We start from the raw sequence: 14,592 nt of genomic DNA on the forward strand, positions 1-14,592 counted from the left end.
CACATCGATAACACTCCCCAAACACTTCGGGGAGCAACCTTATCGCTACAACAACAACAGCACGGTGGTGGTGCTATGCATTTTGAGGAAACCATGTTGGTGGGTGGCCCAATGAAGATTCGCCATGAAAGTTGACTTCATCTTGCCGAAACGTCAGCCAAGATAGGGTGATATTCTACTCAGCAGTCGATATAAAATATATGAAGACTTTCATGCTCTACCGACTGAGCTAACCGGGCAAAAAAAAAAATATATGAAAAATAGCCCCCAGCGGGTTAGGGGGTCATAATATACCCGCAGTAGGTATGCCTGTCGTAAGAGGCGACTAAAATACCAGATTCAAGGGGTTGTGTAGCGCAACCCTTCAGGTTGGCAGTGTAATAGCTTCTCCAAACCCAATTATCAAGCTCACCTATCCGTGGCGAATCCTGTTTCATTAACAGCCGAGGCTCGGGCGACTCCGAAATCCTCATGGATCTAGGGGGTGAGACGGCGGGATGGCCAAGAAGGTCACATGTGGTTATAACAAATCGTTCCCGAGATGGTCGAACTTGGCACCGGAACGTACCGGATCTGCATCGGGCAAAGGACCATCAACATCGATAACACTCCCAAGGCCTTCGGAGAGTGTCCTTATCGCTACAACAACAACAGCAACATATGAATAATAACATATTGTTGATTTCATCTTGTCGAAACATCGTTTTTTTATTTGTTACTACAACGGGCTCCATTACTGCTTTCACTAGTATACAGGCACCTTGCCGATGGTGATGTGGAAACTCAAAAAAAATTCAGTTTTAATTTTTTGAGTCGCAAATGTGCAATCCTTAAGGATTACCATCTCAAAGGCTGAAACTGAAAAAAAATATTTTATTTAACTCTCTAATGTATGTATACAATTAAAGAATTTGTTACTGCTATAAACAAAATTTTAATAAATCGCCCAATTCGCACGTAAACGCCACTTAAAACATTTCCTCGTTTTCTACAACTTCCTTTAGTTCCAGCAATTCCACAAGTCCCTTGCCTTTGGTTTCATTTCGGACAAGTTCGTCCATAACGCGGTAGTTACCTGGATCAATGAGCACTGTTATATGCAACGTTGCTTCGTCCCATTCTTCATGCTCTATTTTTGTAGCTAATTTGCTGATCTTGTCTTTTAAACGATTTCCACCTTCTTTATCGGCAAATGAAACACGGAGTTTCATACGCGAACGTTCTATGGGCATGTTTTCACGAAGCAATTTAATAGCATCAAGCGTCTGCTGCTTTGTGTTCTTGGTCATTTTAACAGAAAAGTGAGCATCTTTTAACGATTTTTCAATAATTGATGCTGGATATGGGCGCCGGGTTTCGGGATTTAGACATAAAGCAGCAACACTATTTACGATGCTATTTAACTGCGAGTCCAAAACAGATTGCCGTTCTTTTTCTGATACTTGGAGTTCGCCTTTAGAAAGAATTTCCTTGCAAACTTCGGTTTCATCACTTTTCCCAAAGGCCTTAATAAGTTCATCTTTTTTTGCTGCTTGGCCTTTGGATACATTAGTGAACACTGTATGTGTCTGTAACACTTCATCGATGTCTTTTTCTCTAAATGAAAATATATTTTTTAAGCTAAGTGACATAAAATGTTTCCATCAAAACCCAACTCTGTGCTTGCCAGTTTTGGTAATCCTTCTGTGGATCACCATTATAACCGAATGTAACTCACAGCTGAACATTTGATCACACGGTGGTTGAGTTGCGGAAATCTTAATATTACGAACCAAATGCGAGATTTTACAGTGCCTATTTCATATCATGGAAATACAAATGTTTACAAATATCAAATTTGGCATTCTCGTTATCAAAAAATGTCCGGTAATAGTCTAGTTGAGGGGTCGACTGCTAATACGCTACCAAAAATATCGAGAGAGGTGTCAAAAGACGCGTATTAATCTCGAGAAAAATAATCCGAAGGCGGAAAAGAAAAATTTTATCTCTGTCCGGAGATATTTGCAGTTGAAGTTGGCGATTTCCATGTGGTTGTTGTTGTGTTCGTACCCACCAAAAAAATTGTGCATCACCGTGGCGGTAGCCACGGTTAAACCACACACCCGGACGTGGCATGGCGTAGCCCAGGGTTATTTTTTATAAGCGCGGCCGAAGGCCGCCAACGCCGAAAGGTGTTCTGCGCAAAAATACTATGGATCCGACCCCCGGTTTCGGAGGTACCCGCGGGTCTTTTTTCGGTTTTTCGTTAATATCTTTTGAACTCGATAAAATTTTTATTTTCCGCCTTCGGATTATTAATACTGATGTCAAGACGCGCCGTTTGACACCTCTCTCGATATTTTTGGTAGCGTATTAGTAGTCGACCCCTCAACTAGACTATTACCAAATGTCCTTTTCGGCTACGCCCGGGAAGACACAATTTATAATTGGTTGATTGCAATAGATATTTTGCAAACCGCAGTTGGTTAAGGCAGAGTTTGTGTATGATGGAAATATGGGATAAGACATTCATATTTACGTGTTATTCCTCCAAGACAAAACTTTGTTTTTATAGCAGGCAATCTCAAAACGTTTACCACCCTTCTTAAGTCTTACCACCGCAACATTTGTGAGTCGAATTTGATTTGTAGGAGTAAAAATCTTTGCCATATTTTGACTTAACAATTCCTTTCACAGTAATAATGGTAATAGAGCTGGATTTCCATTCGATTCTTAATCGATTTTTTTAGAAATGTAGAATCGATTTTTTTTTAAATAACCGTTCGATTCTTTAGGCATCGAAAGCTCTCATCTGGTGTCAAAATCCTGAGCCAGATAAATAATTTTGCATGTAAATGCAACAACGATTTGGGCATTGTTTACTATATAGTTTGGCAGCTTAATTAGAGGTTATGTTGCGAATAGAGTGGAAGGCAGTGGACTAGGCAGTCGAATGTCATATAATGAAGGAATGGTGTTCGGAGTTTTTTCAAAGTTAAAAAAAAAAATAATAAAAGCTTTAATATAAATAAAACTATTGTTTTAATAACAACAAACACGCCATATATATTCTGTACACATAAATTTGTAAGGATTATCTCACTTTAAAATTTGAATTAAATAATCTAAAATTTTTTTTGAAACTGAGTCGAGAACTGTGCGTGTGAATGTGCGAATTTTCACCGATCAGCTGTTAGTTGCGCTACTTGGTAAAATTTACAATGGATTTGGGGTTGTATTTTATATAAGGTGCCACGATTTTCAAACTTTTGTTAATTAGTAGGGGTAGATGGGGCCCTAAAAATCACCAAAATGAAATCCGCAGTTCTAGCAAACTCTTAGTTTATAAAATATAAGCTTTTTAATTTCCAAATTTAGTAAAATTTCAACTTAAGTCCTGCACTTAAAATTCGGGTCGCACATGACAATAGCGGTATCAAAAGACGCGTATTTGCATCAAGATTCAGAGACCAAAGATTCCGAAAGCAGAAACTATATTTTTTATCTCTGGTAGAACATTATAAGGTGGTGGCACATCGACATAAATGCAAACAAACATACCCTATCAATGTATATTGATTTTGTAAAACTCTTTGACGGGTTTGTTTGGAGGTGATTCTTTATGTTAGTTTTCTCGTTGCCGGTGTCGGATCGGTTAAGGGTAATTTATTTAAAGGTGTTCTACGCAGAATTACTGTGCATGGCGTAGCCAGTGTTGGATCGGCTAAGGGTTATTTTTTTAAAGTGCGGCCCAAGGCCTCCAACGCAGAAAGGTGTACTACGCAGAAGGACATCACCGTGGCGGTAGCCACGGTTATACCACACACCCGGACTTCGCATGGCGTAGCCCAGGGTTATCTTTTATAAGCGCGGCCGAAGGCCGCCTATGTAGAAAGGTGTTCTACGCAGAATTACTGTGCATGGCCACCAAAAAAGAGCTTTTTCAAATTTTTGGTAAATAAAGAACAGAAAAGTTAAAGATGTATATACATCAGGTGAAAGGTATTTTTATAAGTTATTTTTCGATTTTTTAATTTTTGAAATCCATCCACTGGTTTCGGAGATATTTTGATTTGAAAAATTCACAATTTCGTCTTTTGACATGGAATTACCCCCAAACCTTTCATTTGCACCAAAAAAGAAATATACCGTTGGAATCAGCATAAAAATCTCTATAAAGTCCAGTTTTTTATTTTTTTTTGACAAATGTATGTATTCTGCATTTAACCCCTTTTTCTAAATTCTTATCATACAAAATTTTAATATTTACTTAAAAATCTCGCATTTCGGTAAATTAAATACATTAATTTCAAATTATTCAGAGAATTACAAAAACAAAATACATTGATAGTGTATGTTTTTAAAGAATTATTATTGGCCTTTAATCTTTAAAATTTATTCAACTATTTTATGAGCTCGAGGCCTTATATTTTATATTTGTATTTTTATTTTATATTCGATATTTAGACTTCAGTCTGAAGTCATCATCAGGACTGTGGAACAAAACAAAACCAAAAATTATAACATTTTCAAAAATCAACCATAAAACAAATATCACACAATTGAGTATGTTATGCAGACTAACAATATGTGCGAAAATTAAGAATGTTGGAGACAAATAATCATACAAAAATATAAACAATATTTCAAAGCACCGTAAATGTAAACAAAATTTTTGCAAAAACAAAAGTACATGGAGTGGCTAAAAGTACGACATACAAGCATACATATGTACATACATATACCATCTGATTTTCCTATTGTTGTGGGAGAGATCTTCCTACGGTTGCCTTAAAACTAAGTTCCGATACACATGTGCGCTGTGGTCAGTGTCCGCTTTAAAATTCATCCTAGTACTATTGGGGGTGTTCGCTATATGAAGCATTTCCAAAGTAAATATTTATTATAATTTCTCTCCTCCTGTAAAATAGTTACATTATCGAAGTCTGGATAATGCCCCGTGTCTTTACCATGGGCTGACAAGGCCGTCTTATTTTCTGAATAATTGTTTCTTAACTTAATATTAGATCTGTGAGCGGAAGTCCTTGTCTTGAGTTTTAATTTTGTTGTCCCACATATACCTTGTCGCATACGTGGGACCCGTCACCATTACACGGAATTCTATAAACAACGTCGGATTTCTCATGTTTTGGTATTTTATCTTTTGTACTGCTGTAGACTTTTCTAAGAGTGTGATTATATGTCGATGCTATTTGGTATTTTTCCCGATTGTAAAGATTTGAGTATTTTATTCGTTTCGTTACGCCCGGCACATGTACTACTGATTTATATATTTTATCTCCCGAAGTTTGTCTAATTTTATCATTGTTCAACCTGATCACGGAATTTCTGAGCAATTTGCTGATTATCTTTATGGGGAATTCATTTTTTCTCAGAGTTTCTTTGACAATGTCGATATTCTTCTTATGAAAAATGTTGTCACTTATTGAGAGAACTCTTCTTATGAAGTTACTCGCCGTATTTATAATAGTCCTATTTTCGTGTTTTGGGTTAAAGTTTATGAGTCTACCTGATGCGGTCGGCTTTTTATACCAGTCAATAAGCAGCTTGTTATTCTTCCTTATAACAAGTGTATCCAAGAATGGCATTTTTCCATCCCTTTCTAATTCTATTGTGAATTTTATTGATTTGTTGTAGCTATTAAGATTCTTAAGTATATTTTCCACCTCCTCTGTTTTAACAACTGCAAACAAGTCATCCACGTACTTAGTTAATAAGCGGGGTTTGTTGGTGGATTCCATTACGAATTTGGATAATAGTTCCTCCATTACTATATCCGCTACGACAGGTGCTGCTGGCGATCCCATGGGCATTCCTGAACGCTGTTCATATATTTTATCATTGTATTTGCAATATCGGTTCTCTTTAATGCAAAACGTGATAATTGTTATAAATAGTTCCTTTGGTATACATACGTGTATGTTCTTTTATATCATTCCACTTAGAGGAAATTATCTCCACGGCCAATTCTACTGGCATGCTTGGAAATAAAGACACCACATCAAATGACACTAAAGTCTCATCATCATGAATAAATGTAACTTTTATTTTGTTCCTCAACTCAATTGAGTCTTGTAACGTAACGTTACAATAACGTAACTCCCCTGTATTTCCTTATTCACCTAAACCTGAACCTCCCTGTACTTATTTTGCTATAGCATAGCCAACAACCACTTCTTTTATAGCATATTCAACAACCAACTAAATTGCGAACCAATGAAAATCACAATAATGGTGCGTTGAATTCTCAACCAGTTTGCGTCACCACCCATATAAATACTGAATTTGCATTTTCGCAATTCAGTCCTCGCAGGCGAGCCAGCGGGAGTGGATGTCTTTTTAAAGACATATTTTTCCCTCCTGCTAGCTAGCTGAGTGGAAGGGGCGCCGTCATGGCGCGAGTCACCCTTCACTTAGGTAAGGACGACGGGGAGGATGCCTTGTGCTACTTTGCCCCCCGCGCCCTCCTAGGTGTTGAGTGGCCCGACGCCCTCATGGCCATTTCACCCCTCCCCCTCAGTTCTAGCTTAGGCTGGCTGAGTGGAAGGGGCGCTGTCATGGCGCGGGTCACCCTTCACTTAGGTAAGGACGACGGGGAGGATGCCTTGTGCTACTTTGCCCCCCGCGCCCTCCTAGGTATTGTGTGGCCCGATGCCTTAATGACCATACAACCCCTCCCCCTCAGTCCTAGCTTTGGCTGGCTGAGTGGTAGGGGCGCCGTCATGGCGCGGGTCACCCTTCACTTAGGTAAGGACGACGGGGAGGATGCCTTGTGCTACTTTGCCCCCCGCGCCCTCCTAGGTGTTGAGCGGCCCGATGCCTTCATGACATTTCACCCCTTCCCCACAGCTCTGGTTTCGGCCGTGAGCCGATGCGTGCGCACAGGGGCTACCGCTGTGCCGTTAAGGTGCACTTCCCCTCCGCCCACGGGTCGACCCACGGTGTATCGGCTGGTACAACCCCGCCCCCCTTACGCACCTTCTACTAGTGTGCAAGTATGGAGGCGGGGGTGTCCAACGGTGAAACCAGCACTAACGAGTCCTCGCAGTCTCTTCCGCAGGTGACTGACCCCGCGACTACCAAAGCTGCCGAAGAAGAGCGATTAGCCGGATCCCGTGAAGCCGACCGACCAATACCAGCCCGCTGGTACGCCTATCCTACCCCGCCCGGAACACGCAGCCGCTGTCCAGGTAAACCCCGTCGCCGGCCTATTTTCTCTCTCTCTCTCTCGGCCCTGGTACGCGCTCCGTAGCCCACCACCGCTGCCGTCGCCCCTCTGGTGCCGCCGCTGCTACGACGACCGTTGGCCGTTCGCCATCCTACCGCCGTTGAGCCGCTGTATCAGTCCCGCCGCTGCCACGACGACCGTTGGCCGTTCGCCATCCTACCACCGTTAAGCCGCTGCATCCCACACGCCGCTGCTACGACGACCGTTGGCCGCTCGCCATCCTACCGCCGTTAAGCCGCTGCATCACCGTCCATCCAGTTCGCTGGTGCCGTCACTTCGTCTATACCGCTACACCCATCCGTCCGGTAATACTGTCCGCCGTCCAACCACTGCGCTCATACTACTGTACCAATCCGTCCGCTAATACTGTCCGCCGTCCAGCCACTGCGCTCATACTACTGTACCAATCCGTCCGCTAATACTGTCCGCCGTCCGGCCGCCGCGCTGATCCCGCCGCTGCTCCCGGACAACCGTACCATCCCGCCCGCTACTGCACCGCCGCTAAACCACCGTACCGACCTCTCCGCTACTACTACGCTTATTAGCCACCGCCTCCATCTTTGTACGGAAAGCTGCTGTCCGCCTAATATCCCCAGCCGTGTGTGCGTGTGTTCGTAACACATAAATATCGTGTATTTATTCAGTAGGGGTTTGTGGGACCTTTACTCGACTCTGGATTGACTGAGTGTTACCCCAGCCTTAGACAAAACCCACCTCATAGTCTTTAACGTTATACTTGGAGGTGTTTGTTATATTCTTAAGTATGAATTCGGCGAGCTACCACTCCATGTACTTTTGTTTTTGCAAACATTTTGTTTACAGTTACGGTGCTTTGAAATATTGTTTATATTTTTGTATGATTATTTGTCTCCAACATTCTTAATTTTCGCACATACGGTTAGTCTGTATAACATACTCAATTGTGTAAGTGATGTTTCTTTTATGGTTGATTTTTGAAAATGTTATAATTTTTGTTTTTGTTTTGTTTTGTTTCACAGTCCTGATGATGACTTCAGACTGAAGTCGAAATATCGAATATAAAATAAAAGTACAAATATAAAATATTTATACTGCGTTTTTTATTTAGTTAAGGCCTCGAACTCATAAAATAGTTTAATAAATTTTAAAGATTAAAGGCCAATAATAATTTTTTAAAAAATGTTCAAACGGAGAGCACACCGTCAGAAAAACAATACATTCAAAGTGTACAAAAACATCAAAGAAATCTATAACGTCACAACCAACAAATACATAAAGCGCTACCAGCATACTACAAAGCAAGTTACAAGACTAACAACATCAACAAAATTTTTGGAGAGATGCAGACGAAGCGGCTTAACTCCGAACTTTATCTGCAACATAACCAAGAACATAATTTACCTTATCACCAATAATACAAGTAGCAACAAAACACCCATGAGATTCTGCAACGTAGTGTTCGTATTTGTAGAAAAAGTGCAAAGAAAAATTATAAATTTACTTATAAATATTAAGCATGAACTCATCAGAGAAAAGGAAAGAGATGTAAATATATTAAGAACCCAAATTACCCGGTCTCTGGAGTTGAATCATTCTACTCAATTTTTTCGAAGTATACACAAATTAAAAAGTACGAAGAACTGGTAATTAAACAAAGAGAAAAGTTAAATATTAGGGTGATCCCTGAATGGTTTCAAAATAAAACATAGAAATACCAAATGACATTCAGTGGCTTTTATCCTTAGGCCCTAAGTATGCTCTTCCAATCCAAAATAAGGAGCTTCCACTTTTCCAACTTATTGCAGACGGGGAGAATATTATACATACTTTGGAAGATAAGGAGGAACAGGAAATAGGAAGAAGCAATTTTACAAAGCTCATACACGATCATCTTAATAAGAATACCTTGTCAGCGCGAGATAAATTTATACAAAATACCCTACATTCCACAAGAAAGTTTCTTAAAAGAAATAAATATATTTTACTACTTACTGCCGATAAGGGTAATGTAACAGTAGCGATGGATAAATCTGAATACCACAGAAAAATGCAAACAATAGGTAATAATATTTCAACCTATAGAGTTTTGAAGCGTGATTCTACTACCAAACTCCAAGAAAAGAATAACGAGTTAGTCCAAAAAATGTTCAATCTGAATATAATTGATTTAAGAGGGAAAAGAATCATCTGGTCTGCAAAAGTGCAAACCCTCCACGAATATATGGTTTGCCAAAAATCCATAAAGAAGGGGTACCTCTCCGACCGATTTGCTCGTCCATAAACTCGCCATCCTACAATTTATGCAAATATGTAGTAAACATACTTAAGAATATAACAAACACCTCCAAGTATAACGTTAAAGACTCAATTGAGTTTAGGAACAAAATAAAAGATACATTTATTCATGATGATGAGACTTTAGTGTCATTTGATGTGGTTTCTTTATTTCCGAGCATTCCAGTAGAATTGGCCGTGGAGATAATTTCTTCTAAGTGGAATGATATAAAAGAACATACACGTATACCAAAGGAATTATTTATAACAATTATCAAGTTTTGCATTAAAGAGAACCGATATTGCAAATACAATGATAAAATATATGAACAGCGTTCAGGGATGCCCATGGGATCGCCAGCAGCACCTGTCGTAGCGGATATAGTAGTAGAGGAACTATTATCCAAATTCGTAATGGAATCCACCAACAAACCCCGCTTACTAACTAAGTACGTGGATGACTTGTTTGCGGGTGTTAAAACAGAGGAGGTGGAAAATATACTTAAGAATCTTAATAGCTACAACAAATCAATAAAATTCACAATAGATTTAGAAAAGGATGGAAAAATACTATTCTTAGATACACTTGTTATAAGGAAGAATAACAAGCTGCTTATTGACTGGTAAAAAAGCGACCGCATCAGGTAGACTCATAAACTTTAACTCAAAACACGAAAATAGGACTATTATAAATACGGCGAGTAACTTCATAAGAAGAGTTGTCTCAATAAGTGACAAGATTTTTCACAAGAAGAATATCGACATTGTCAAAGAAACTCTGAGAAATAATGAATTCCCCATAAAGATAATCAACAAATTTCTCAGAAATTCCGTGATCAAGTTGAACAATGATAAAATTAGACAAGCTTCGGGAGATAAACTATATAAATCAGTAGTACATGTGCCGGGCGTAACGAACCGAATAAAATGCTCAAATTTTTACAATCGGGAAAAATACCAAATAGCATCGACTTATAATCACAATCTTAGAAAGGTCTACAGCAGTACAAAAGATAAAATAACAAAGCATGAGAAATCCGACGTTGTTTATAGAATTCCGTGTAATGGTGACGGGTCCCACGTATGCGACAAGGTATATGTGGGGACAACAAAATTAAAACTCAAGACAAGGATTTCCGCTCACAGATCTAATATTAAGTTAAGAAACAATTATTCAGAAAATAAGACGGCCTTGTCAGCCCATTGTAAAGATACGGGGCATTATCCAGACTTCGATAATGTAACTATTTTACAGGAGGAGAGAAATTATAATAAAAGATTTACTTTGGAAATGCTTCATATAGCGAAAACCCCTAATGGTACTAGGTGAATTTTAAAGCGGACACTGACCACTGCGCACATGTGTATCGGAACTTAGTTTTAAGGCAACAACAATGCGCGGTAGGAAGATCTATCCGACAACAATAGGAAAATCAGATGATATATGTATATATGTATGCTTGTATGTCGTACTTTTAGCCACTCCATGTACTTTTGTTTTTGCAAAAATTTTGTTTACATTTACGGTGCTTTGAAATATTGTTTATATTTTTATATGATTATTTGTCTCCAACATTCTTAATTTTCGCACATATGGTTAGTCTGTATAACATACTCAATTGTGTAAGTGATATTTGTTTTATGGTTGATTTCTGAAAATGTTATAATTTTTGTTTTTGTTTTGTTTCACAGTCCTGATGATGACTTCAGACTGAAGTCGAAATATCGAATATAAAATAAAAATACAAATATAAAATATTTATACTGCGTTTTTTATTTGGATAAGGCCTCGAGCTCATACAATAGTTTAATAAATTTGATAGTGTATGTTTGCTTTCATTTATGTCGACGTGCCACCACCTTGTAATGTTCTACCAATATAAAAAGTTATTTTTGCGGAGCTGGCAGCACTATTCACCACTTTCATATGTTTTTAGTTTGTTTAATTGCAACAACGGAAAAAACGACAATAGTATCGACGGGTTTTCCGCGAATAACTTTTAAACGACATGTGCGACCCGAATTTTAAGTGCAGGACTTAAGTTGAAATTTTATTAAATTTGGAAATTAAAAAGCTTATATTTCATAAACTAAGAGTTTCTTAGAGTTGCGGATGATAATTTTATGATTTTTATGACCCACTCCACCCCTCGAAAAAAAAGTTGGAAAATCGAGGCACCTTATTCAAAATATTCCCCACGATTTGAGCCAGATAAATCCAGATAAAAGTCTGGTTCAATTTGTGAGCCAGATAATTTGTTAATTAATTCTTTTTAGTTTGGCAACGCTGCCTTTAATAAACCTACTTTTTCAAAAATAGATGTCGCTACTTAGCCTTTCGCCTATCTGCCTTCTGCCTATCACATTTCACGTGTGCGAAAATTTCACGACATCTGCTTCTTGAATGATCCAGAGCATTCCTGTGAGAATTGAGCGAGAGCCGGAGCTGTAAAACTCACTGGATGACAGCACAAGCTTTCATCACTATCTGCTTTATACCTATACCAAAGAGTATAAATACAATAAGAGCCTCACTCGTTATTTTTTTGGCATTTACTCGATGTATACTGAGAAGTAGTCGCTACTTTTATTTTGGGCGAGATGTTTATAAATGTCTTCAATACATTTTCGTGGGGTATTTGTGTTTATTTTTCCGACTGTATTTAATTAATTTATTTAATTCTCTTTCCAAAAATCACAGTTGCAGAAGGGGCCTACACGGCATGGATAAATGCGAGTCAATTAAAAATGTCCCTCTCAGAAAACATTCGGCATCAATTTTTTCAATTTCCAGCGAGATACTCGCCACAAAATAACGAGTGACGGCTCTTCCCATCCCTTAAAATCCATTGACATGTTCATCTGCTTTGTTGATTTGTGGTTGCGAGTCGGGAGTAAAACATATGCTCTTCCAAATAAAAATAACAAACTTAATTAGAAGATGCCCCAAAATTTCTTGACAATTGAATTCATGATGTATTACTTATGTTACCAAGTTATTATTTACCAAAATATGTCAGGGCATATACTAGCCCAGCGGCAGTCCGCCTCGAAACAGAATATGTTGTTGTTGTTGGTGCATTAACGATAAAGACTCTCCCCGAAGGTTTTGGGGAGTGTTATCGAAGTTGATGGTCTTTCGTCGGATATATCCGGCAAGTTCCGGTAGCAATGTACCATTAAGGTAATAGCCCCCCATCTCGGGAACTATTAATATGACCAACCTTCTAGGCCATCCCGCCTCCCCACCGACCATTAGGCACTTGGCGTCGCCAAGGCTTCGCCTGCTAAATATGTGTATGATACATTCATATTGTCTCGCGCAGGTGAGGTTGACAAATGGGTTGCGGAAGCTTTGTAGCTATAAAGCTTTGTATTGCGCTTATCAACCCCTTGAATCCTAGGATCAGAAGATGCTGATCAGAAGCGAGCTAGATTCATATATTCTAAATTACAATCCTTAAGTGTAACATTCCTCTCATCTTAGTGGTCTGAGTTTTAGGGCAAACAAGCAACAGTGAGTTACAATTTTTTTTGACTTCGTTTCGTTTATTAGCGTTGATTATCGTAACGAAATGATATCGTTTCGTTCGTTAAGCATGCCTGGTATAATACGACAATTTTGGTGTTCTTGTAGGAACGAGAAAAACATTCTTTGAAAGTCTTCACTGGCACTGTAGAGGGGAAGATCATTGGTTGAATACGACGTGAATGCAAATAGTTTGTTTCAACAAAGATCTGTTTCGATTTTTTTTGGGAACAAGTTAAACATATATAACGAAAACATCAAAAATACGGACATATTAGTTTAGGACGGCCTTACTAATGGAAGCCAGCACCAAACGAAGCATCTCTGTAATTAAATCCAGTAAAGTTCCATTGATATTCACCTAATAGTTTATGTGAAAAAAGTACTAAAAGGGGCATATTTTACTCCTGAAAAATGTAAAATGCAACACTTTTCGGGGACAACATTGGTGAAAAACTCTCAGATAGCCGAATGACAGAACAAAGAAGAATTAGAGCGAGACAATTGACGGCTTACTCCACCTGGTTATTCCACCATGGTTTTCAGTACTGGTGTAAGTATGTAAACTATATTTCAAAAAACTGACGAAACACAAGAAAAATACAACCTAGTTCATTAAAAACAAACGAGCCAGTTTGTATTTCGATAGGGCTTTTTCACATTCGGCCATTTTTTCTGAAAAATGAAAATTTTGTTTTTAGTTTGAAAATTTTCTGCACTAATACGGAACTATAATGAACTTTCGTGTGAAATAAGTGACCGCCAAACAATTTTTCCGTGTTATGTGTAATGTTTTTGTTGTGAAAAATGTTAATGAAAAAATAAAAATGAAAACATAAACAATAACATGTCATATTTTTCTGTTTTGTGGACAATATTCGTCTCTGTTCCTCTTGTTGGAAATTGTTTTTGTAATTTGACTTTCTGATAAAGTTTCGTCAGTTTTTTGAGCTTGGAATCCAAGCAAAAATAAAGTAGTGTCATAGACCCTTTACGGACAAGGAAATACATATTCTGTAATTTTTATTATTTTTACAAATTTAGCTTTCTATCGCAGCCACTTCTGGTAAGCATAATAGTGGAAATGTGTTTATCTATTTCTTCGTATGAACATATATGTATGTAATACTCCTATATTGCTAATATAGGCTGGGTATACTTACAAACATCGGAGTGCCGATATATTGCTGTTTAAAAGTTTTTGCTTTTGTAATCAAAATTCGAATGTACCTGTTGCCTCCGTCAAGTGATCTGGTAACCACGTTCTAATATCGTATCAACTGTCATTCTTTCTCTTGATATATTATTCGCTATTCTTTATACTAAATTTGTTCTATTTTGATCTTATATGTTTTGTGTAAATGCATATACTATAAAAGCATTTGACAGTTAGAAAATCGCGCCACATTCCCTGAGAAAAAGCGCGAGAACGCGAATTGTTTTAAAGCGAACTAAATCATTTTTATTGTAAAATATTATCGTTGTAAAATACTTTACGATTACTTGAATTACTGTGAAATACATTTGAAGCTATTAAAATTTCGTGTATATTCATTCTACTCGCGCCAACAATTCTTTAAAA

General features: G+C 38.2%; 1 protein-coding gene across 2 annotated transcripts; it reads right to left on the reverse strand.

Annotated features, from left to right (window-relative positions):
* Positions 1-675: 675 nt before the first annotated feature.
* On the reverse strand, positions 676-2,705 carry Sbds (SBDS ribosome maturation factor). 2 transcript variants are annotated; one of them, XR_010953977.1, is made up of 3 exons: positions 2,519-2,705; positions 919-1,596; positions 676-858 (listed from the first exon to the last, which is right to left on the reverse strand). XR_010953977.1 is itself a non-coding variant. In XM_067791805.1 (2 exons), the coding sequence occupies exons 1-2, from the start codon at positions 2,647-2,649 to the stop codon at positions 969-971; spliced, it is 759 nt and encodes a 252-aa protein (XP_067647906.1). In that variant the 5' UTR covers positions 2,650-2,705; the 3' UTR covers positions 799-968. The 2 variants fall into 2 exon arrangements, 1 of the variants encoding a protein (XP_067647906.1); XM_067791805.1 differs by having other exon boundaries at positions 799-1,596.
* Positions 2,706-14,592: the final 11,887 nt, after the last annotated feature.

Source organism: Eurosta solidaginis, chromosome 5 (assembly GCF_040869045.1).
Source record: "Eurosta solidaginis isolate ZX-2024a chromosome 5, ASM4086904v1, whole genome shotgun sequence".
Classification (NCBI taxonomy): Eukaryota; Metazoa; Arthropoda; class Insecta; order Diptera; family Tephritidae; genus Eurosta; species Eurosta solidaginis.

Excerpts from the sequence above, each read along its gene's own strand:
- Sbds (XM_067791805.1), bottom strand. The coding sequence starts at position 2,649 with ATGGCAAAGATTTTTACTCCTACAAATCAAATTCGACTCACAAATGTT. Across the intron at positions 1,597-2,518 it reads TTGTCTTGGAGGAATAACAC|AGAAAAAGACATCGATGAAG; the intron begins GTAAATATGAAT and ends ATTTTCATTTAG.